The sequence below is a fragment of the Gorilla gorilla genome, chromosome 5 (assembly GCF_029281585.2).
Source record: "Gorilla gorilla gorilla isolate KB3781 chromosome 5, NHGRI_mGorGor1-v2.1_pri, whole genome shotgun sequence".
Classification (NCBI taxonomy): Eukaryota; Metazoa; Chordata; class Mammalia; order Primates; family Hominidae; genus Gorilla; species Gorilla gorilla.
Genome location: NC_073229.2, coordinates 178,388,809 through 178,410,954, shown reverse-complemented (window position 1 = coordinate 178,410,954; position 22,146 = coordinate 178,388,809). Strand labels below are relative to the sequence as shown.

The 22,146-nt window shown below is 39.8% G+C and overlaps 1 protein-coding gene across 1 annotated transcript in view; it reads left to right on the top strand.

The window, feature by feature from the left end:
- IPCEF1 (interaction protein for cytohesin exchange factors 1) overlaps window positions 1-22,146 on the top strand; it is a 95,325-nt gene that overhangs the window by 13,488 nt on the left and 59,691 nt on the right. The window contains exons 4-6 of the mRNA XM_063707355.1: window positions 13,066-13,139; window positions 14,982-15,053; window positions 22,030-22,088. Coding sequence (XP_063563425.1) covers window positions 13,066-13,139; window positions 14,982-15,053; window positions 22,030-22,088 — 205 coding nt within the window. The remainder of the gene's footprint in view (window positions 1-13,065; window positions 13,140-14,981; window positions 15,054-22,029; window positions 22,089-22,146) is intronic.

Here is a 22,146-nt window from a genome sequence, read left to right as displayed (position 1 = left end):
TATTTTACTTAGCATAATGTCTTCAAGGTTCATCCATGTGGTAGCAGGTCTCAGAATTGTCTTCCTTTTTAAGCTGAATCTTATCCCATTGATGTGTGTACCACATTTTGTTTATTCACTCATATTTGTTGACAGACACTTGGGTTGCTTCTACCTTTTGGCTATTTTGAATAATGCCAATATTCACAATAGAGATGAGACTCTGCTTTCAGTTCTCTTGGTTTTATACCTAGAGGTGGAATTGCTGGATCATATGGTAGTTCTATCTTAATTGTTTTTGAGGAGCTACCATGCTATTTTGCATAGCAGCTACACTGTTTTACATTCCCAACCATAGAACTGGAACACAAGGGTTCCATTTTCTCTACATCCTCAACAGTGCTTGTCACTTAATTAATTAATTATTTACAGTCGCCATCCTAATGGGTGTGAGGTACCATCACACGGTGGCTTTGATTTGCCTTTTCCTAATGACTAGTGACCTTGAGCAACTTTCGCATGTGCTTATTGGCCATTTCCATATCTTCTTGGGAGAAATGTCTTTTGCCATTTTTGAACCAGATTTTCTTAGTGGTGGTGGTGGTGTATTTTAATAGTACAGACGAAACTCATGAAAACAGCTTGAAGAGATTTGAAAGTTCCTGAAGTATTTGATAACTTCACATTGCAGGAAGGCAAGATTATGTGTTGTACTGACTGTGATTTTAAAAGACTTAACTTTGTCTTCATTACTTTTTTTTTTTTTTTTTTTTTTTTTGAGACAGAGTTTTGCTCTTGTCGCCCAGGCTGGAGTGCAATGGTGCGATCTCGGCTGACTGTGACCTCTGCCTCCCGGGTTCAAGTGATTCTCCTGCTCAGCCTCTCAAGTAGCTGGGATTACAGGCACCCGCCACCACACCCAGCTAATTTTTTGTATTTTTAGTAGAGACGGGTTTTCGCCACGTGGGCCAGGCTGGTCTCAAACTCCTGACCTCATGTGATCTGCCCGCCTTGGCCTCCCAAAGTGCTGGGATTACAGGCGTGAGCCACCATGCCCAGCCTATTACTTCCAAATCTCTAATATTCAAAGAGAATGCACCTGATTTTAAATTTTCTTAAATGGTGCTCCTTTATCTATTCTTCTCCCAACTCATGTAATAACCATGGATGGTAGATGAGTTAGATAGCAAGAGATAAAATTTAGTCTGTAATGGTGAGATTTTATCAAATTTCTTCCGATTCATTTAAAACCTTTCCTTCATATGTATTGTTTTCTTTCTTTTTTTGACTATGCTGGTGCAGAGACCAGCCCATATATATGAAAACAGTAGCACATTTGGGGTTTTAAAGCTTCCAAAAGAATAGGGCAGAGATGAGACTGAGCAGAAGCTAAGGATTTTACACGGCAGAGGACAATCACACAAAATTCTTTTAAATTTGAGGTTTCCATCTTAATCATTTTTTAAAATTACATTTCAGAAGGTAATTACTATCTTTATATGTCAGACTACCTGAAAGTTCACTAGTAACTTAATTTCACTTAAAATATGATTTTGCTCCAAGTGGTCTCCTTACTTCAGAGCCCTTTCCCTCTTTCTCCACAAGGAGAGAATGAAAGATTGTGAGTGGCTAGCTAGAAGAGGTGACTTACAAAGCATGGAACAGGATGCCAGCCACTTCTTGGTCACCACCTAAATATGACGTAATGTGATAGTCAGAGAGCCATATCCTTGGTTGACTTTTAGGAGGGAATAGTAAGAAGGGATTGTTGTGCGGAGCAGTTGGGCTGTTCATGGCAGGGAATGTTTTCTGCAAGGGGAATAGCATCCTGGTTTAGGTTTCCCAGAAGCAGATTCTTGAGAAGAGGATTTGGGTGCTAGCAGTTTACTTGAGAAGTGATCCAGGAGATACTTGGAAAGGCAATAGGGAAGTGAGAGAGGGTAGAAAAGTTAATAAAGTTCTCCTTAGCAAGCAGGGTGTGACTGTGGGTAACCAAAGCTTCATCCTTCTGGGGAACCCTGGGAGCCTGTGAAAAACATGTACCACAGAGTTTTCACGCTAAGCGAAAAAGGAACTGGGATATTGATTTGTTTATTTATGTATTTTTCTTTTTTTAGAGATGGGGTCTCACTGTCCTCCAGTGGTGTGATCATAGCTCACCACAACCTCAAACTCCTGGGCTCAAGCAATCTTCCTGCCTCAGTTTCCTGCATAATTGAGGCCACAGGTGCACATAGTTGAGCTTCGCTAATTTTGGTATGTTTTTAAGAGAGATGTCTCACTGTGTTGCCCAGGCTGGTCTTGAACTCCTAGCCTCAAGAGATCCTTCTGCCTTGGCCTCTCAAAGTGCTGAGATTACAGGTGTGAGCCATGGCGTCCGGCCTAGCTGGAGGCATTTCTGCCCCAAGACCCTTTCGTTGCTGGTTGAGAGCTCGTCCCAGGAGCAGTGATCTCCAAGGACCTCTGCACAGGTGAAAGAGTGGAATAGGGCAGCCAGAGAAGCTTTCCCACAGTGAGATGCAGGTGCTGGTGGCAGGAAGTCTTGCCAGTGTGCCCTGGGTGGTAAGGACAGGGCATATGTCAGGGTCACTGAGAGTAAGTGATCTCCTTACTGCAGAACCCTCCCCTCTTCCCCCTGTTGGAGCCTCAGTATCCTCAGAACCATCCTCATTAGTGTAATCAATTCTTTCCATCTGTTTTTATAATCAATGCCAAGAATCTCTGGGTTCTGTAGGAAATTGGGCCTTTTTTCTAGCCAAAAACATTTACCAAATGTTGTCTATGTAGACTATCTATTTCTAGGTGTTTGTAAGAAAAAAGTCTCTCTGGATCTAAATCTAGTTATATTCATAGGGTAATGTTAGCTAAACCCAAACGCAACAATATTTTAGTAAAAATACCCCAAATAATACATGAAGAATATGGTAAGTTTACTAGTATTATTATTCTCCAAATAAACTAAAATGTTTTTATAACCATTAATCTGATGCGAAGAAAAGAGAGGAGAGCTGAGACACAGAAACAGCTAGTCGGAGGGCTCAGCTTACAATGCACTCAGTCAAAAAGCTTATTTTGCACTTTGGGAGGCTGAGGCGGGCAGATCACTTGAGGCCAGTAGTTTGAGACCAGTCTGGCCAATATGGCGAAACCATGTCTCTATTAAAAATACAAAAATTAGCTGGGCGTGGCAGCACGTGCCTGTAACCCCAGCTACTTGGGGGTCTGAGGCAGAAGAATCACTTGAACCCGGGAGGCGGAGGTTGCAGTGAGATGAGACTGCATCACTGTGCTCCAGCCTGGGTGGCAAGAGTAAGACTCCATCTCAAAAAAAAAAAAAAAAAAAAAGGCTTATTTTACATTAATTTCTGGGTCATTCCTTCTCTTTTGTTTTCTTTTCACCCCTTTTCCTGCTTTCCTAGGGACTAATAATAATAAATTCTTGGATTTCTTTATAGCTTTAACAAATTTTACATTATTACACACATCTATGTTAATTTCCATTTAGTCTGGAGAAGCTGGTTATAGCTGCTTATTCACTGTGAGTACAGTGACTCAGAGAGGTTAAGTACTCTGCCTGGGATGTCAGAGTATGTGGCTTACATCGAGACATTAATTCCAAATCCAGGGTTGTTTTTTTCTGTGCCATGTGTTGACTGCAGATTCTCTCCTCCTCCCATTTCAGTTCCTGAGCCTATTTTAGCTCTGAAGAATTTCTTCAGTCTTGTCTTTAGAATTATTTGACTGGTTGCTGGGTCCTGGTCTGAGTCCTGTCACTTTAATAATACCACATGATGGTTCCCATGGTATAATGCCAGGCTAGCTTGGCATTCTAGGTTCTGGCACTTGGCATGGGATTAATTTTCCTCTTAAGGCTGTGATCATAGTACTACCTCACTGGCATATGCTTAGCGCTCAATAAATGATAGGTCTTATTAGATGTTACTCAAGATTATTATATTTCTTAAAAGGATTCCAAGCACACTCCCTACCAGGCCTGCTTCTGATATCTAGAAGAAAATAAAACACAGACATTTTTTCTTTCTTTTGGTGCAGTGCTTGTCACAGCCTGATGCTAATACGTGCAGCTCTCTGTGATAGTTGCAGAATGTAGACTGTGTTGATGTGCTAATCTTCGTATTTCCTTTTCTGAAAGGAAGGGGCAGATGAGTTGCAGTGCCATGGACACTATTGTATGGAGAGAAGGAGGGGAGCTTTAGATTCTGTGCAATTTTAGAGGGGAAGAAAGGAAAAAAACCTACCAAGACTATGTAAAAATTATAATAACATGTCACTACGAAGAGTCCTTACTTAGCCTATTTGCCATGAAATACGTATAGTCAAAGTTCTTAAGTCTTTCAGAGCAATGATTATTTGTGTGGGGCTATGTCACCATGTTTACATTCAATTAGGTTTGTTTCTATTTGTTTTTAATTTCGAGAATTGCTTTTCTTTTTCGTGTTTGTTTTTGATTTAAAAAATCAATCATGTACCCGATTCCAAAGTCAAACCTGTAACAAGTTACAACCAAGTCAGTCTCCTTCGCATCTCTGTTCTCTATCCTCTTTCTTCCCCCTTTTCTGTTTGTTTTTGGTTTATTTTTCCATGTTTCTTTTCGCAAATACAGCAAGTGTGTATATTGAGTCAAATCTCTTCCTCCTTTCTTACACAAAATTAGCATATTAAATATATAGTACTGCACCTTACTTTTTCTCTCACTATGTCCTAGAGATTGCTCTATGCGTTGTATGGCGTTTTTCATAGTTATTCACTGTGTGTGGATACCACAGTGTATTCAACTGTCGCCTGATGACAGACATTTGCATTCTTTGCAATCCTTTGTAAATACAAACAATGCTGCAATGCACATGTCATTCCACATATTCTCCAAGGTATAGTTAGGACAGATCCCAGAAGTGGAATTTCTGGGTCAATGGGCAAGTGCATTTTTGCTGATTATTATCCAGTTTCCTTCTGTTGAGTTCCATTTTGCATTACCACCAGCAGTGTTTGAGAATGACTGTTTCTCCATAGAACTAGAACTTTTATAGTGAATTTTATCCTAACTTTTCTTCAATCTCCTTTTACTTTCTATTTTAAAGAATATAATTCAGATTTCTCTAGTGGTCATGAGTCTGTGTGTAGTGTGAGACTCTAGAGACAACTGTTCTAAGGTGGCATGAGAATGGGCAGCTCAGCTCAGAGTTTAGACCTCATCTGTTTCCAGTGCCCTGGGGGTTTTGGGGAGTAACTGAGAAAACAATAGATTTATATGGAGAAATGGAGACTTTTGCAGCTTTGGCTGATTCAGATAGTCATTGGGTAACCTCATTCAATTTGCTCAAGGTAATTTCAAGAATTTCAATTCTATATTCACTTAAAAACACAAAAGTATATTACAAAGAAATTTTTTTAGCTGTTTTTTTTCTTGAATTCAAGATTCTATTTAAGACCTGTAATTTATTTAATAACAGGTTTTAGGGGAGAAGATGTTGAAATGAAAATATACATAGATTCTAAGGTGACTTCTGATTTCAGAATTATTGAAGTGTAAAGAAATCAGGGTTTTAGAATTAAGGAACTATGGTTTCATCGAAAATAGAGATATAATATTACTTTTCATTTTTTAACCAGGAACTACATGACAGTTTCCTATATTACCATTCATCTGTTTCTGGCTTGGTCCTCTTTGACCTACTTAGACTCGGGAATACACGTCACTCTCATTTCTCCTGGTCAGCCCTTCTGCTTTTCTGACATGTGTAGGTACCTAAGAAGTAATTTTGTATATTTTCCAAAATACTTGTGGTACGAAAAGGGCAAATGTTATCATGGCAATGAACACTTATTTTTGCATTTAAATTCTAAAATCTGATGTCCTGTTTTAGTTAATTTCTAAAAGACTTAATTTTTTTAGAGCAGTTTTAGGCTCACAGCAAAAGTAAGAGGAAGGTACAGATATTTCCCATATGATCCCTGCCCATACTTATGTACAACCTCCCCATTATCAATATCCCCATCTGCATGGGAGATTTGTTATAACTGATGAACCTCATGTTTTTAAAAACAGCTTTATTAAGGTACATTTTATGTATCATAAAGTTCACCCTATTCAAATTTGCAGTTCATTCATTTTTGGTAGATTTACCAAGTGATGCAACCATCATAATAAATCAGTTTTAAATAATTTGTATTGTACCAATAAGATCCCCCATCCCCACTTACAGTTAATTCCCACCCCCAACCGCAGGCAACCACTGTCCTGCTTTCTGTCTCTATAGATTTGCCCTTTCTGGACACTTCATAGAAATGGAATCACACAGTCATAACTGATCGCTTGTGTTTCACTTTCACTTAGCAGAATGTTTTCAGGGTTCATCCATGTTTCAGCAAGTGTCAGTGGTTTGCTCCTTTTCATGATTAAATAGCATTTCGTCGTATGGCTGTGTCATATTCTATTTAGTAGTTGATGGACATTTAGGTTGTTTCCAGTTCTAGGTTATTATGAATAATGCTGCTATAACGATTTGCATGCAAACCTTTGCATGGGCATTTGCATCCATTCCTCTTGGGTAGACACCTAGGAGTAGAATTGCTCAGTTGTATGGTAATTATATGCTTACTTTTTTTTAGAAACTGCCAAACTGCTGGGCGCAGTGGCTCACGCCTGTAATCCCAGCACATTGGGAGGCCAAGGCAGGCAGGCAGATCATGAGGTCAGGAGATCGAGACCGTCCTGGCTAACACGGCGAACCCCATCTCTACTAAAAAAAAAAAAAAAATACAAAAAATGAGCCGGGTGTGGTGGTGGGTGCCTGTAGTCCCAGCTACTCAGGAGGCTGAGGCAGGAGAATGGCGTGAACCCAGGAGGTGGAGCTTGCAGTAAGCCAAGATCGCGCCACTGCAGTCCAGCCTGGGCAACAGAGAGAGACTCCGTCTCAAAAAAATAAATAAATAAATAAATAAAACCGGCAAACTTTTCCACACTGCCTTCTTCATCTCATTTTAACACTTTATTGTCAGAGGAAAAAGATTATAGTTCATTCATTCATTCAAAAAATGTATTTATTTATTTCACATGTATTTATTCCACACCTTATAAATAATATGTATGAACAACACAGTTATTTCCTTCAAGGTACTCACAATCCATTGGAGAAGCAGACAAACAACCAGATAATTAAATACAGTGAGAGAGGTCCTGTAAGGGAGGGCCGCCCCTGGGGCTGGAGGCAGACATGGGGGCACCTAGTCCAGACTTAAGGGAATAGGGAAAAAGTTTTGGAAATGGTCACACTTAAGTTGAATCCTGGAAACTTATCTAGGGGAATGAGGTAGGAAGGGCATTATAGGGCCAGGGAGCAGGAGGCAACCTGCCTTGCTCACACCTTGGAACCCTTTACTCTGTTTTTTGTTTGTTTGTTTTGAGACTGGGTCTCACTCTGTAGCCCAGGCTGGAGTGCAAGTGGCGCCATCTCAGCTCATTGCAGCCTTGAACTTCTGGCCTCAAGTCATCCTCCCGCCTTGGCCTCCCAAAGCACTTGAGATTACAGGCATGAGCCACCACATCTGGCCAAGAGCAGAGTGTTTAAAGGAGACAAATACTCTAGAGGTGCTTCATGAGATCAAAGAGATGATCAGCAACCTTTACATTTCCCCCCAATGTTGTAACACCAGCCATTTTCGTAGAAATATGTGTTTAATGCTGCCTAATGACAGCAACTGTACATGACACTCCACTGAGATGAACAAAATCAGAGATGCTGGGAAAACTAGATGGGCTGAATTGTGAGGCGAAAGGTTTGAGATCATAGAACATCATAAAACAAAGTGAAAAGGAACGTGTTTCTTCTGAATTTAAGACTAGATTTGGAAAGAGAAGTTTGTACAATGGCCAAATGATGGGTTTGATACCTCTGGCAGGAGAACAAGTTTTTTATTACATCAGGATTTTGAGGGAAGCTTGCAGGTACCAGTATAGAACCTGGAGGAAACTTTTTTTTTTTTTTTAAATAGAGACAAGGTCTCCCTACGTTGTCTGGGCTGGTCTTGAACTCCTGAGCTCAAGTGATCTTTCTGCCTCGGCCTCCCAAAGCGCTGGGATTACAGGCGTGAGCCACCCTGCTTGGCTGCCTGCAGGAAACTTTTTAGAAAGTTAGGAATTGAAGAAGAAGGATCCCATTCAACAAAGTTATTTTAGTTAATATAATAGGCAACAGGGGATCTGGAGAAGCATAGGAGGAGGAAAAGGAGGAGGAAGAGAAGAACACTGTCATTCTCTCAAGATTTGCCCTCTGTGATTGTCATTTTTGAGGCATTTTTTTTTTGCAAGTCAAATAAGCAAGGACCATTTTTGACACAAATTATCTGTGACTTTGAATATAGCTCAACTGTCTTCAGAATAAAAAAAAAGCTTCTGCTTATAAAGTGATAATTTCCTGGGGAAACACTAAGGTGTTTTCACCCAAACTTATTTAGGCTCCTGTTTAAGGGAATCTCAGCTGTTTCACTTATGCAGAAAAGGAATCCACCCAAATGAAGATTTACCATTTATTTTTTACATTGATTAAATTTAATTAATTAATTAATTTTTTTTTGAGACACGTTTTAACTCTGTCACCCAGGCTGGAGTGCAGTGTTGTGATCACAACCCATGACAGCCTCGACCTCCGGGCTCAGGTGATTCTCCCACCTCAGCCTCTCAAGTAGCTGGGAATATAGGCGTGTGCTGCCATGCTCGGCTAATTTTTTTACCTTTGCAGAGATGGGATTTCACCATGTTGCCCAGGCTGGTCTTGAACTCTTGGGCTCAAGTGATCCTCCCACCTTGGCCTCCAAAAGTGTTGGGATTACAGGCGTGAGCCAGTGAGCCTGGCCAATTTTATTTTTAGATGAATAAAAATATTACTAAAAGTGTATATAGTTATGTTACATTTTTGTTGATTGATTTGTGTATTATATCATTTGAGATCGATTTATTGTACTGAAAATGAGTTGTCTAGAAACTATAATCATGCCATAAATTGGGTGCTGATTCTAATTCAGCTCCATGGAACTATTGTTTTTTATTTTTTTATTATTTTATTTTTTAATTTTTTTTTGTTTGTTTTGAGACAGAATCTTGCTCTGTTGCCCAGGCTGGAGTGCAGTGGTGCGGTCTTGGCTCACTGCAACCTCTGCCTCCCAGGTTCAAGCGATTCTCCTGCCTCAGCCTCAGCCTCCCAAGTAGCTGGGATTACAGGCGTCCGCCACCACACCTGGCTAATTTTTGTAATTTTTAGTAGAGATGGAGTTTCACCATGTTGGCCAGGCTAGTCTCAAACTCCTAACCTCAGGTGATCCGCCCACCTTGGCCTCCCAAAGTGCTGGGATTACAGGCGTGAGCCACTGCGCCTGGCCAGAAGTATTGTTTTTTCTTTGTTTTTGATTTTTCTGTTTGTCTTTGGCTGAATGGGGGAGGGGGAGAGATGAAATTGTGGAACTAATCAGGGCTTGATTATAAAGGGTCTTTCATCCTCTGCTGAGGCATTTAGACTTGACCCGAGGGCAGCTGGACACCATGCAAGGTATTTAATCAGAACAGTGCCATGAAGAATGTTCATGATGTAAACATTTGCTGTGACTGTGACTGTGATTTGGACACTAAATTTGATGAAACAGCAGAATTATAGAGAAGGAGAACAGTTGAGGAGACTTTTGCGGTAATTCAACAAAACATTAAAGGTAAGTTGAAGGAGGCAGTAGGTAATGGGTGGATTGAAGACCTGAGCAGATGCAGCAACTATACAACTTTGAGTTTACCTGCATGGGCACCGAGAAGGGAATGGAAGAGTTGGGGATGTCTCTCAGATGTCCTGTTTTGGCAACTGGCTAGAAAGTGATATTATTCACTGAAGTCGAGAACACAGGAGAAAGAAGTGGGCATTTTATGGAGTAAGATAATGAGTTTGATTTTGGATTTGTTACTCTTGCGGGGCCCATGGGAATAGGCTTACTAGGCAGTTGGAAATCTGGGACAGGAGCTCCAGGATTGAATCCCAGTTTGAGATATGGATTTTGGATATATGTGGACAGTGGTGATACAAGGTATGGGTTTTGGATATGTGTGTACAGTGATGACAGATGGAGCCATGAGGGTGTGTATGATCATCCATAGAGAGTTTTGGAACAAAAAGAGAATAAGTCTGTGGACAGAACTCTAGTGAACTCTGACATTTAAGAAACAGACAGGAGAACAAGACCCCTGAAAGAGAAGAAGGCATAGTTAGAGGAAAAAGGGGAGCAGCAGTAATGTGTTGTCAAAAAGGCCACAACATCAGGGTGGCTCCAGAGGGAGGGAGCAGCTACAGCGTCACTTAGAGTTCAATTAAGGGAGGACTAAAAACAGTAGATGGGATTTAGCAACGCGGGTGGAGTTTTGGTCTCTACAGTTTCTCTGGAACATATAGAAATGAATGGGAGGAGGAAGTAGAAACAAATGTTGAGTCTAAGTGATGTTTCAATTATGGAAATTTACATAAAAACGCCTTAGCCTAACATAGATTCTTAAAATTGAGATGAAAGTCATACAACCTAACATTAATTACTTTAAAGTGAGCAGTTCAGTGGCATTTAATACATTCACAATGTTGTGCAACCCCCTCATCTATCTAGATTGTGAACATTTTCATCACCCCAAAAGGAAACCCCTTACCCATTGAGCAGTTGCTCCCTATTTCCTACTGCTTGGGACCCTGGTAGCTACCAATTAGCTGTGTTCTGTCTCTCTGGATTTCCACTTCTGGATATTTCCAGAATATAAATTGAATCATACGAGAGATGAGCTTTTGTGTCTGGTTTCTTTCACTTAACACAAGGTTTTCGAGATTCATCCACGTAGCATGTATTAGTACTTTATTCTTTTTTAAGGCTGAATAATATCCCATTGTATAGATACAGCACAATTAATTTATCCATTTATCTGTTAATGGGCATTTGGGCTGTTTCTACCTTTTGGCTGTTGTGAATGCTTTGTGAACAGGGCTGCACATGTATTTGAGTACCCTTTTTCAATTCCTTTGGGCATACAGTTGAGCATCCATAATCCAAAAATCCAATCCAAAATGTTCCAAAATCTGAAAGGTTTTGAGTACCAACATGATGCTCAAAGGGAGTATTCATTGGGTGTTGGATTTTCAGATTTGGGATACTTGACTTGTTTGTATATGCAAATATCCCCAAATCAGAAAAATTCTGAAATATAAGGCACTTCCAGTCCCCAAGCATTTCAAATAAGGGATACTCAGTCTGTAGATCTAAAAGTGGAATTGATGGGACCTAACATAGTTTTTCAAAACTATACTTTTTTGTAAGGCTGATTGAGAATCCACAGGAAGCACTGTGCATTGTACAGAAAGTTGACTTAGTCTGTATTCTTTGAATACCTTATATTCTCTTCGAGAATCAGCATCCAGTAATTAAGAAGGCTGTCAAGAGAGAGGCTGCATATATATAATACACATATGAATGAATACATATTCACTCCGTATAAACACACATATGCATATATAATGTTTAAAGAAGAGAGTGCCCATTAGAATTGAGTTTTGAATCTCTTTTTTTTTGTTTGTTTGTTTTTTTTAAGACAGAGTCCCACTCTGTTGTCCAGACTGGAGTGCAGTGGCACGATCTTGGCTCACTGCAACCTCTACCTCCCAAGTTCAAGCTAACCTCCTGCCTCAGCTTCCCAAGTAGCTGAAATTACAGGGGCCCACCACCATGACCAGCTAATATTTTTTGAATTTTTAGTAGAGATGGGGTTTCACCACGTTGGCTGGGCTGAACGTGAACACCTCACCGCAAGTGATCCACCCGCCTCAGCCTCCCAAAGTGCTGGGATTACAGGCATGAGCCACTGCACCCAGCCTTGAGTTTTGAATCTTATAAGAGGAAGGCATTTCAGGTGAAGAATTTAGGTAAGTTGAGTCACATAAGAGAGAGAAGATGGGCATAGGGTTGGATGCCTCACAGTTTAATTTTTCTGAAGAAAAGAATGCAAGTTGCACTCTAGTTGGCAATAAAGGAAAGAGCAGAATGATCAAGTAAACTAAAAGCACCCATGGCACTAACTTAATAGCTAGCTGACTTGTAAAATTAAGATTGTATTTTCAAAATCAATTTTTACTCATCTCCCAATAACCACAGACTCATTTATGTTTAATCTTGTAGATTCTATTTCTCTACTCAGAGACACCAGTGTAGATGAAAGAAGATTTGAGTTCTATGGGTGACAAACAATCTAGCTTTGTTGTGGCTCAGTTAAACTTTATTTGTAAAACACAGATTAACAAATTCTTAGAGAGGTGGGACAGTGATTATATTTCCTATACATGTTTTTGGTGATGTAAAGTGACATTTATGCTACGTCCTCATAAATATAATTTTCTTATGCAGTCTTTTCTTTGTAGAAAGAATTCCCAGAAATCAATGATGGGACTGAGGTTCTGAAAGATGTAGCTCTGTGATTTAATCCCCAAGGCCCTGCCTACAGACTTGGGAGAGGAAATAATGTTTGTTGAGTGACTCTTAGCAGTTTTATTTATCTGAGCTCATTTAAGTCACAACAACCAGTAAGTGGTCAATCCATGATAGGAATGTAGATTTGCTAACTCCAGGGCTCTGGACACCATATATATCAAGAATGCTAGTTAGATTTCTTCCTGTGTGCTAGCTGACTAGAGTCGTAGGAATAGAAGATGCTGTGGATGCTGATGGGCTCAGCAGACATGACTCCGTTGGGTTAGCTATGTTTTCCACAGAGACAGGAGGCCAGTGGAGACATGTCCTAAGCCTGCCATATGGTGACCATCCCTAAGCTGTGTCATGTCATGTCACTTCTCTTGGAAAGATTCTGGGTGACTTATCAGGAGAACATTAATCTTTCTCATGAGCTGTGTATCTGGGACACCTCCATGGTGATTCAGGGTGGTTGGTATCTCTTGAGTCTCCCTCATTTCATTTATACCATCCCTATTCCATGTATATGATCTCAATGCACTAATCCCCAAGATTGATGCATTCATTCCTATTTGTGGTATATATTTGTTTCAGGCAGAGAAAGCTGATGGATTTGTCAACCTGCCTGATTTCACTGTGGAAAGAGCATCCGAATGCAAGAAAAAGCAGTAAGTTGTCTCTCATCTTCCACAAAACTCTGAGCCAGGATACTATCTCTTCATAATGTTCACGAAGGGATATGGTGATTTAGAAGTGAGTGAAGGTAACATCGGAATGTCTGAGAATTTGAAGCATTATGGGTTGGCACCCTACATAGAAATAGAAGCATTTAACCTCTCATTTTCTGGAATTTCGTTTTGTGGAGCAGATGGATTTTAAAACCCCCACGAAGTCTTGGCATGGACTGTTGTTGATGACTGTGTCTGTGATGGAATAAACCCCCTCCAGGACTGGCAGGGAGGTCAGATGTCAAGCTTCGGTTCTAGTAAAGAAAAGAACAAGCAGTTAAATAGGACTCACCCGAGTTGCAGATATGCCAGCAAGACCAGCTTTTCTTTCTTAGTTCATGGAGTTGTCAGATGCACACTTGGAATTGAATTTTCTGAGATGTCTTAAGCTTGGAGATTACACTCTGATCTAATTTAAATCCAAAAGATTTGAGCACTGACAGGGACCAAAAAAAATTACCAGCTCATGGTCCTGGTTTTCCTGAGAAGGAAACAGCCCAAAGAGTTTGTGACCTGCTTAGATCTCATGAGCGGGCTGGCTGTAAACCCAGGTATCTATAGACTCTCATTCAAGTGCTCCTCCCATGATAGCAGTCTGCTATATTTTGCGTATGTGTCCATTTTCACCTTTTTCTTATTATTTCTTCTACCTTTGACATCTTTTCCAGTCTTATCAGAAAGGGGCCTTCCTTTTTGTCCTATGTTACTAGTTGCAGCAATTGAGTAGTTTTCTTTTAACAAGGTTAATAAACTGGTGTTAGCTTTAAGTCTTTGCCTCTGTGGTGTGGTCGCACATGTCCAGTGTTGATTCTTGTGGTTTGAAAAGGATTGGCTATTTACAAAAACCCTGGCCTGTGCCGTGCTGCAGGACTTCCTGCCTAAAGGGTAAAGTGGAAGCCCTTCTCATTTGTTATCTTCAATGTTTTCTGCTTTTCTTTTATGTTAAAATCTATTTCATATTTCCCTTTACTAACAAAGGGTGCCTTGAATAAGATTTCTGATGTGTTGCTGCAGAGTGGACGTTCCATACCTGATTATTCTCCTATAAAAATTCTTCTGTATATTTGATTGAAAGTGAAGAAATACCTTGCTTGAAGTAGTTGTTCTGAATATTTTGAAGTGTTATTTCTATCACTTTAAAATTGAATTTATTGTATCTTTATAGCAAAGCAGTTAGCAAGTGAAAGGAAGAGGATATACCTATATGTTTTATTATTTATTTATTTATTTGTTTTTTGAGACGGAGTCTTCCTCTGTCACCCAGACTGGAGTGCAGTGGCATGATCTCGGCTCACTGCAAGCTCTGCCTCCCAGGTTCATGCCATTCTCCTGCCTCAGCCTCCCGGGTAGCTGGGACTAGAGGCGCCCGCCACCATGCCTGGCTAATTTTTTTGTATATTTAGTAGAGACGGGGTTTCACCATGTTAGCCAGGATGGTCTCGATCTCCTGACCTTGTTATCTGCCCGCCTCGGCCTCCCAAAATGCTAGGATTACAGGCGTGAGCCACCGAGCCCGGCCATACCTATATGTTTTAAATGGAAACTACTGACCAGCTAAGACTCAGCCCTGTTCTGGACGTTCTGACATAAAAAATTGACTCTTAGTTCTCTATACGAAATAGAGACTAGACAATAGGTATCTAATATTACTAAATTATGTTTTGTAAATTTACAAAGAAAGCAGACAAGTTTACAAAGCTTGTATTTTATTGATTTACTTTCAGACCCATTGTTGACTATAAACACTAATTTTTTATGTGTTTGTGCTTTTCCTCCTTCAAGTGCTTTTAAGATCAGCCATCCACAGATCAAGACCTTTTATTTTGCAGCTGAGAATGTGCAGGAAATGAACGTGTAAGTAGAGGAAACTGGTAAACCCCATCCTTAATGGGAATATACTTAACTTTGGTCTGGTACTGGAATTTTAATCATATGTCCATATCAATTATTATTTTATTTCTGTTACTTTAAGGATTCATTTATTTAGCAGTTACAATGCCTTCGTGCTTTCTTCTCTAGTATTTGGAAATGGTTTGGAGAATTACATGTATCAAAGTGGCTATTTCAGGGAACCACTAAGTTGAAAAAGGAGTGGACAGAAGTCATTAAAAGAACATGTTAAAAGGAGAATCAGCATCACAAGGAGAGAGCTTGAAAGTATTATGTAACTGATCTTGCAGCTTTCGGAATTCTACATGCAAAATATTGCTATAGCGTTTAATATATGCTGTGTGATTATCGTGATGATTCACGTATTTATCACCTCTCCGTGTATTGTCCTGAACATATTGCAAAATGCCTTTGCTCGGAGTACATCAAACTTAAAATTGTAGATCCCTAGCTCCATTTCCAGGGTGGTCTGTGAAAATAAGTGGGCTGTGTGCAGTGTACAACCTGCCCTACACCATTCCTAATGGTTTAGAGTCAGGTGTGATCACAATAGCTGTGATTTATTTATTTATTTATTTTTGAGACAGTCTTGTTCTGTTGCCCAGGCTGGAGTGCAGTGGTGCGATCTCGGCTCACTGCAACCTCTGCATCCTGAGTTCGAATGATTCTCCTGCATCAGCCTCCCCAAGTTACAGGCGTGCACCACCATGCCCAGCTAATTTTTTGTGTTTCTGGTAGAGACAGGGTTTCACCATGTTGGCCAGGCTGGTCTCGAACTCCTGACCTCAAGTGATCCACCCACCTCAGCCTCTCAAAGTGCTGGAACTAAGGCGTAAGCCACCGCACCTGGTCAACAATGGCTATTTGAATCAGGCTGTATTTGAGGTGCTGACTGGAGATATCAGAAGGCATTCTATTTGATTTAGCCCTATTCTCAGAATTCTTAGTGTCTCTTACTATTTCACATGACCAGTTGAAAATATGTTAATGGAATGCCTACCACATGCCCCATTGCAGCAGATGGTGGGCAATGGCAATGAAAAAACCACACATAATTCCTCCATTCACAGAGCTTACGCTTAACCTGTTTTACTTATAATGATTTCCTTACCTACCTGCCCTATGTAGTTCTCATTGCTCTCTTGCTCTAGAAACATGAAGAAAAAAAGCAACTGCCTTTCACCAAACATGTGCATGGACATGGACACACACACACACACACACACACACACACACACGCTCCTTACAGGTATCCGCTCAGCTCTGTCCAGCTAGAAGGACTCTCATCTGTTCCCTATCCTCACCTCCCCAGCATCACCTTCCAGATGAGGACAGAATGGCTTTGTACTGTAGAAAGTCGGGAAGCTCTGTGTTAGAAATAACAGGCAAGGAACCGACAGTTGAGTCTTCCAAACAAAGCTTTGATTTACTTGGACAAAGAGAGAAGTTGTTTCTGTCCTTCTTCTAGTTTTAGTTTTTTTTCCCCCTTGGTTTTCTTAAGCATCTGAGAAAAATAAGAACAGATACACGAATGGAGAGGATGTTCAAATCTCCACATCAAAGATCTTTACCTATTTTTTTTTTTTATTTGCATCAGTTGCTAAATCCTGTTGGTTAGCAAAGCCCTTGCTGTGTAAGTGGGATGTGGAAGGCACAAGGTCTCGCCCGCTAGCACTTGGAGCCCTGTGATAGTGAGGTCAGTGCGCCGCTGAGCCTCAGTTCATCCCAAATGGTCTTTTCTGGTCTTGAATGGTGGTGAAACAGTGCTGCCCGCCTCTCCCCTGCCCAATACCTCCTGCTGTCCTGGCTTTTCTTTAAAAGTGCCTTGTAGCTCCAGTTTCCATCCTTGGCCCGTCCTTCCCACTCATTCTGCGGCTGATTCCTTGCAAGTAGTTTTCCTCTCTCCAGCAAGAGGTGAGTGAGACAGAGTAGCAGAGAAACAATTGCTTCTCAGTGCTTTGTTTGTTACCTAGTGAATTTCTCCTCCTACACAGTAAGGTGCATTTTTAAACCAATGAAAGTGTGAGACCCTTCCATGTTTATCTGAATCCGCTGTATTTCATGCAGGTTTGCTCTGTAAATCCCAGATCCCCCTCTTCACCGCCCCAGTGTTTATTTACATTTCTAGTTTATTTATCTTCCAATTTTATGTTCTCCCTTTGCAGAAACCTATCTAATGGTAAGTAGAGTTGCATGGGTAGATATGATATAAATACTTCATCCTGTTGGCTGTGAAATCAAAGTCTTCACAGTTATCAACGTCAAGATCTTACCGCCTATCTATGCTATGAAGATCTGTTCATTTTACTTGAAATTCTTTTAGGGGTTATCTTTCCAGCCTACAAAGAAGATGCAAATTGAAATTTGAGCTTAAGGTGTCTGGACCCCATGTTTTTGAATCTGTCAGTGACCTTTAGACTTGAAAATTGTCCATCCGGCTAAATGGTCCATTTTGTCTGGGCCTGAAATTTATAATAACTTCTCATGTTTATAATATCATTATAGAGTTTCATTATTCTAAAAATGACTTTTCTAGTAGCCAACAATGCAACTTCTCCCTTCTCCCACAAGATTATGCAGATGATAGAGATTTACTTTGCAATAACACATGAAGAACTTCCCTTCTTACTGATGCAGCCGGTTTAAGCCAGGAAATAATGTATCTGGGTATTACTTGGTAAGATGAGAGGTGTGGGGGAGGGAGTGGGTAGCGTTTGCAGTGATGAGTCCTTGTTTTAGAAGTTCCTCTCCCTGGGCAACTGCATTTCTGGATAGTGACATTTCTCTCAGGGATGATGAAGGGAAATGTAATTAAGTTTAGTAGAAACTCCGCATGTTCTGTAGTGAGTCTCAATTTAAAAGTACAGGGGTAAGTAATTAAGGGTAATGAAAGAGTTCATTTCTCAGCAAAGACAGGAGCTGCCTTTCTCAGACACTGTGGGAAGAATGCTCTTGTTTTGTACATCAATTTCTTAAAACTTATTCTCCTCCAACACACACATTCACGTCAAGTTAATATACAACAAACTCCCAGGAAACATCTGTCATTTTCTTTTATGTAAATATAAGTCCTTTAATGCATCCATCTACTTAGCCACAGATAGATGTTTTCCTGCTGCCATGATGTTTTAAAAAAAGTTCTTAGCAAAGAAGGTACTCTAAGCCAGTGGATCCTAGAAAGAAAACAGTCAAACAAGATTCTAAACATCACCAGTTTTTCACAGCAAGTAACTAATGGTTGTAATGACAAGGATACAAGTTTTGGGAAGGGCTGAGAGAAATATTTTCTTTATTGTCAACAGTCTTCTATTTTGCTCTATTTCCATGTTTGGGAGAGGAGCCTAGAAATGCCTTTTCTTGTTTCAGACACTCAAGTGAAAACAATTTTTTTGTCTCTTTAAAAAAATATTTTCCCTATTTCACTTTTAGATGCTTTTTTGGGGGAGAATAAACTTATACAATTATGAACTAAGGTATAAGCTAAAAATTGTTATTGTGGTATTTTAAAAAGTGAACCATGAAATGTGTTATGTTTTGCCTGGTCAATTTTAAAAAATGAACTTTTAAATGCTTATTTTAGTTAATAATACATAAAACGTATTTGTGTCAGACAAAGCAAAAGATTTCCTATATCCTCACCTCACTTTCTAATTCAACTACCCTTCCTAGGGCTAACCACTTTTTTTTGTGTGTGTGTGCTTTCATTTGCATTTATTTTATGCTGAATCGATGCTCGTGCCGTGAGTTTTTGTTTCTTCAGTTTCTTATGGGACACTTTTTTTTTTTTTCCCATGCAGCCACCTCTTGTGGTTTAGGAACAATTTCTTCCTTTCCAGCGAGGATCCTCTCCATGTGGCAGAGGGAGCTCATATATAAATTCATCCGACCATGAGCTCTGAAAGTACAGTGGCCCATCTTGGGTGTGTCATTCACCTGGATGTGCTTAGTGACCAGAGAATCTACATCTAAACCCTTGAATTCAGCATCACTCTCTGCACTTTTAAACATGTGCAGGAAAAATGCAGCATTCTTGTTGGGCCACCAGCCCTGTGTCCAGCCCCACTGTTTGGCCTGTGCATACCTACCAACTCCACCCTTGGAAGGCTGGAATGTTGCACATTGTTTCCGTAAAGTGACATCTTTCAGATAACGTGGTGGCTTTTCATATATGCATACCTCTGATAGCCTAGGGAATTTCACAGTTGTTCTTAAAGTGAACACAAAGATTTGAACCTCTTGGTTTGCATGGTTTTATGGGGTTTTTTGGGTCAGGTGAATAGCAAACCATTTTCACAGATCACCTCAGGCCACTTAGGGGAAGAAGAGGTTACCCTCCTCTTTTGTTTTTTTTTTGAGACAGAGTCTCACTCTGTCACCCAGGCTGGAGTGCAGTGGTGCAGTCTCAACTCACTGCAACCTCTGCCTCCTGGGTTCAAGCGATTCTCCTGCCTCAGCCTCCCAAGTAGCTGGGATTATAGGCGTGTGCCACCATGCCTGGCTAATTTTTGTATTTTTGGTAAAGACAGGGTTTCACCATGTTGGTCAGGCTGGTCTCTAACTCCTGACCTCATGATCCACCTGCCTCGGCCTCCCAAAGTGCTGGGATTACAGGTGTGAGCCACTGTGCCCGGCCATCACTTTAAACAGTAAAATCATATTCTTCCTGACACTTTTCTATGCATACCAATTCATGCACATACAAAAACATATCGTTTTTGAAGTACAGTGGAGCAGGCTAAACATACTATTCTATGCTTGATCTTCTCAATTAAGAGTATGTTAGGGTTTTCCATTTTATACAAATTTCCATTACAAATTTGGAAATTTGTAATTTCAAAGGCACAGTTACAGAAGATATATTTGTTCATAATTTGTTCATATATTTTCCAGGTCATTACAACCACCCCCCCACTCCCATCTTAGTCCTCTCGTTAGCTTCATTATAACAGGAAATTGATAGAATCAGTGTTGATAGAATAAATAATTTTTTTATCCATTTTCTTATTAATGTTTTTTCTTTTTGCCATTACAAGCCTTGTTGGCAGTGAACATTCTGCCACATTTGTGTATATGAAAGTGTGTTTCTATAGGATTGATATTTATGATTGGAATTGTTGGGTGAAGGGGATGGATATTTAAGTTTTTAATATTATCATCAAATTGCCTGCTCAGAATTGGCTGTGTCAGTTTTCATGTTTAATTCAACAAAAGGTGACAAGGCTTCTTTTTCTGTTTCCTGCTAAATACTTGAAATCAATAATATTTTTAAGTTTTTTCCAATCCAGTGGTGAAAATATTTTCCTGTGTTTGAGTGTGCATTTCTCAAAATACTATTGAGGCTGAGAAATTTTTTTCGCATATTGTCTAGCTATTTGATTTCTTTGTAAATTTCTGTTCCTTTATTTTGCCTGTTATCCTATTGAGACTTGATATACATTTTTGGGTTCCTGTTTCATATCTGGGCTCTTTATTGGTCCAATTTTAAGTGGCTGCTAAGGAGTTTGTGATTATTATGTGCTGAAGGTGATTTCTTAACAAAGGCTGGAGTTCATCTTTGTTCTTTAGAAACTCCTATTTTGTTTATTTTTTTAAATTTTATTTATTTATTCATTTTTGAGATGGAGTTTCGCTCTTGTTGCCCAGGCTGGAGTGCAATGGCATGATCTCGGCTCATTGCAACCTGCACCTCCCAGGTACAAGTGATTCTCCTGCCTCAGATCCCTGCTGGGATTACAGGCTTCCGCCACCACACCCGGCTAATTTTGTATTTTTTTAAGTAGTGACGGGGTTTCTCCATGTTGGTCAGGCTGGTCTTGAACTTCTGACCTCAGGTGATCCACCCGCCTTGGCCTCCTGAAGTGCTGGGAGGCATGAACCACCGCTCCCGGCATTGAATTTGTTATATATTTTCTATTCAAAAATAACAGGTACAACAAGACCATGGCAGGTTGAGGGTTGCGTAAGGATTCCTAATTATCTGACAGTTATACAGGTGGGAAGGTGCAATATTTATGGCTTAGTGCAAGTGTAGTATGCTGAATTGTTCATGGCTTGTTCATTGCCCGTGAGAGACTGGAAGACATCAAAAGCATAGATGAATTGATAAACGTGTAGCATGGATTTTCCCTGTCTCAAAATAGGTACAGAAATAAGCAAGATCCTCCCAATAAGTAGAAAATTATATAGTTAGGAGTATATGTCATAGACACACTTTGTGTCCCATCTTTTAAAAATTTGTGTTTCAAGATATGTTCCTAAGTAAACCCTTGAGAAGGAACTACAATGGTCTGCAGTGATAAGCCAAGTTTGAGTTTCTGTCTCATTCTATTTTTGTTATTGATGTTTAATTGGGATTCATTGCCAGTAAAATGGTAAATAGGGCATTTTCAATTTTTACCTTACATAAAATTCTTCAAGGAATTAAAATTTGTTCTAGTTTAAAAATACCTGTTAAATTCTAGCCGGATTTTTTTTTACTGATTGACATAAAAATATTCCTGGATTAAATGGATGATCTTTTCGTACATTTTTTCTAAAATAAACTGACATTATTAAGATATTATTAAGAGTGACACCTAATAACTTTAATAGCCAAGTTACTAAATCCAGTGATAAAGGATTTGATGGTTGCTAAAAATTTCAAATGCAGAATTACAGAAGATGTGTTTGTTCATATATTTGGAATACCTAATTTAGCTGCCCTCATGAACCAACTGAGTAATGGGCCACCTCACATCTTACCTTACAAAAGATACCTTGAGTATGGAAAGTATTGTGAAACCAGAGGCCTTAGGTTTCGATGGCACAAACTTATGCTCTTTCTGGAAATGTGCAGACTGATGGTAGAATCATGACCTAATTTCATAACAAACTCTGGGGGAAGGTGAATGGGTGGGGGCTAATCTCTTTGGTCAACATTTGCTTTCTGTTTGAATTTTAGGTGGTTAAATAAACTTGGATCGGCTGTAATCCATCAGGAATCCACTACAAAGGATGAAGGTATGTTCTATTTTAAATTTCTGAAAATTTAGCAAGAATATTAGAACAGGTTGAAACA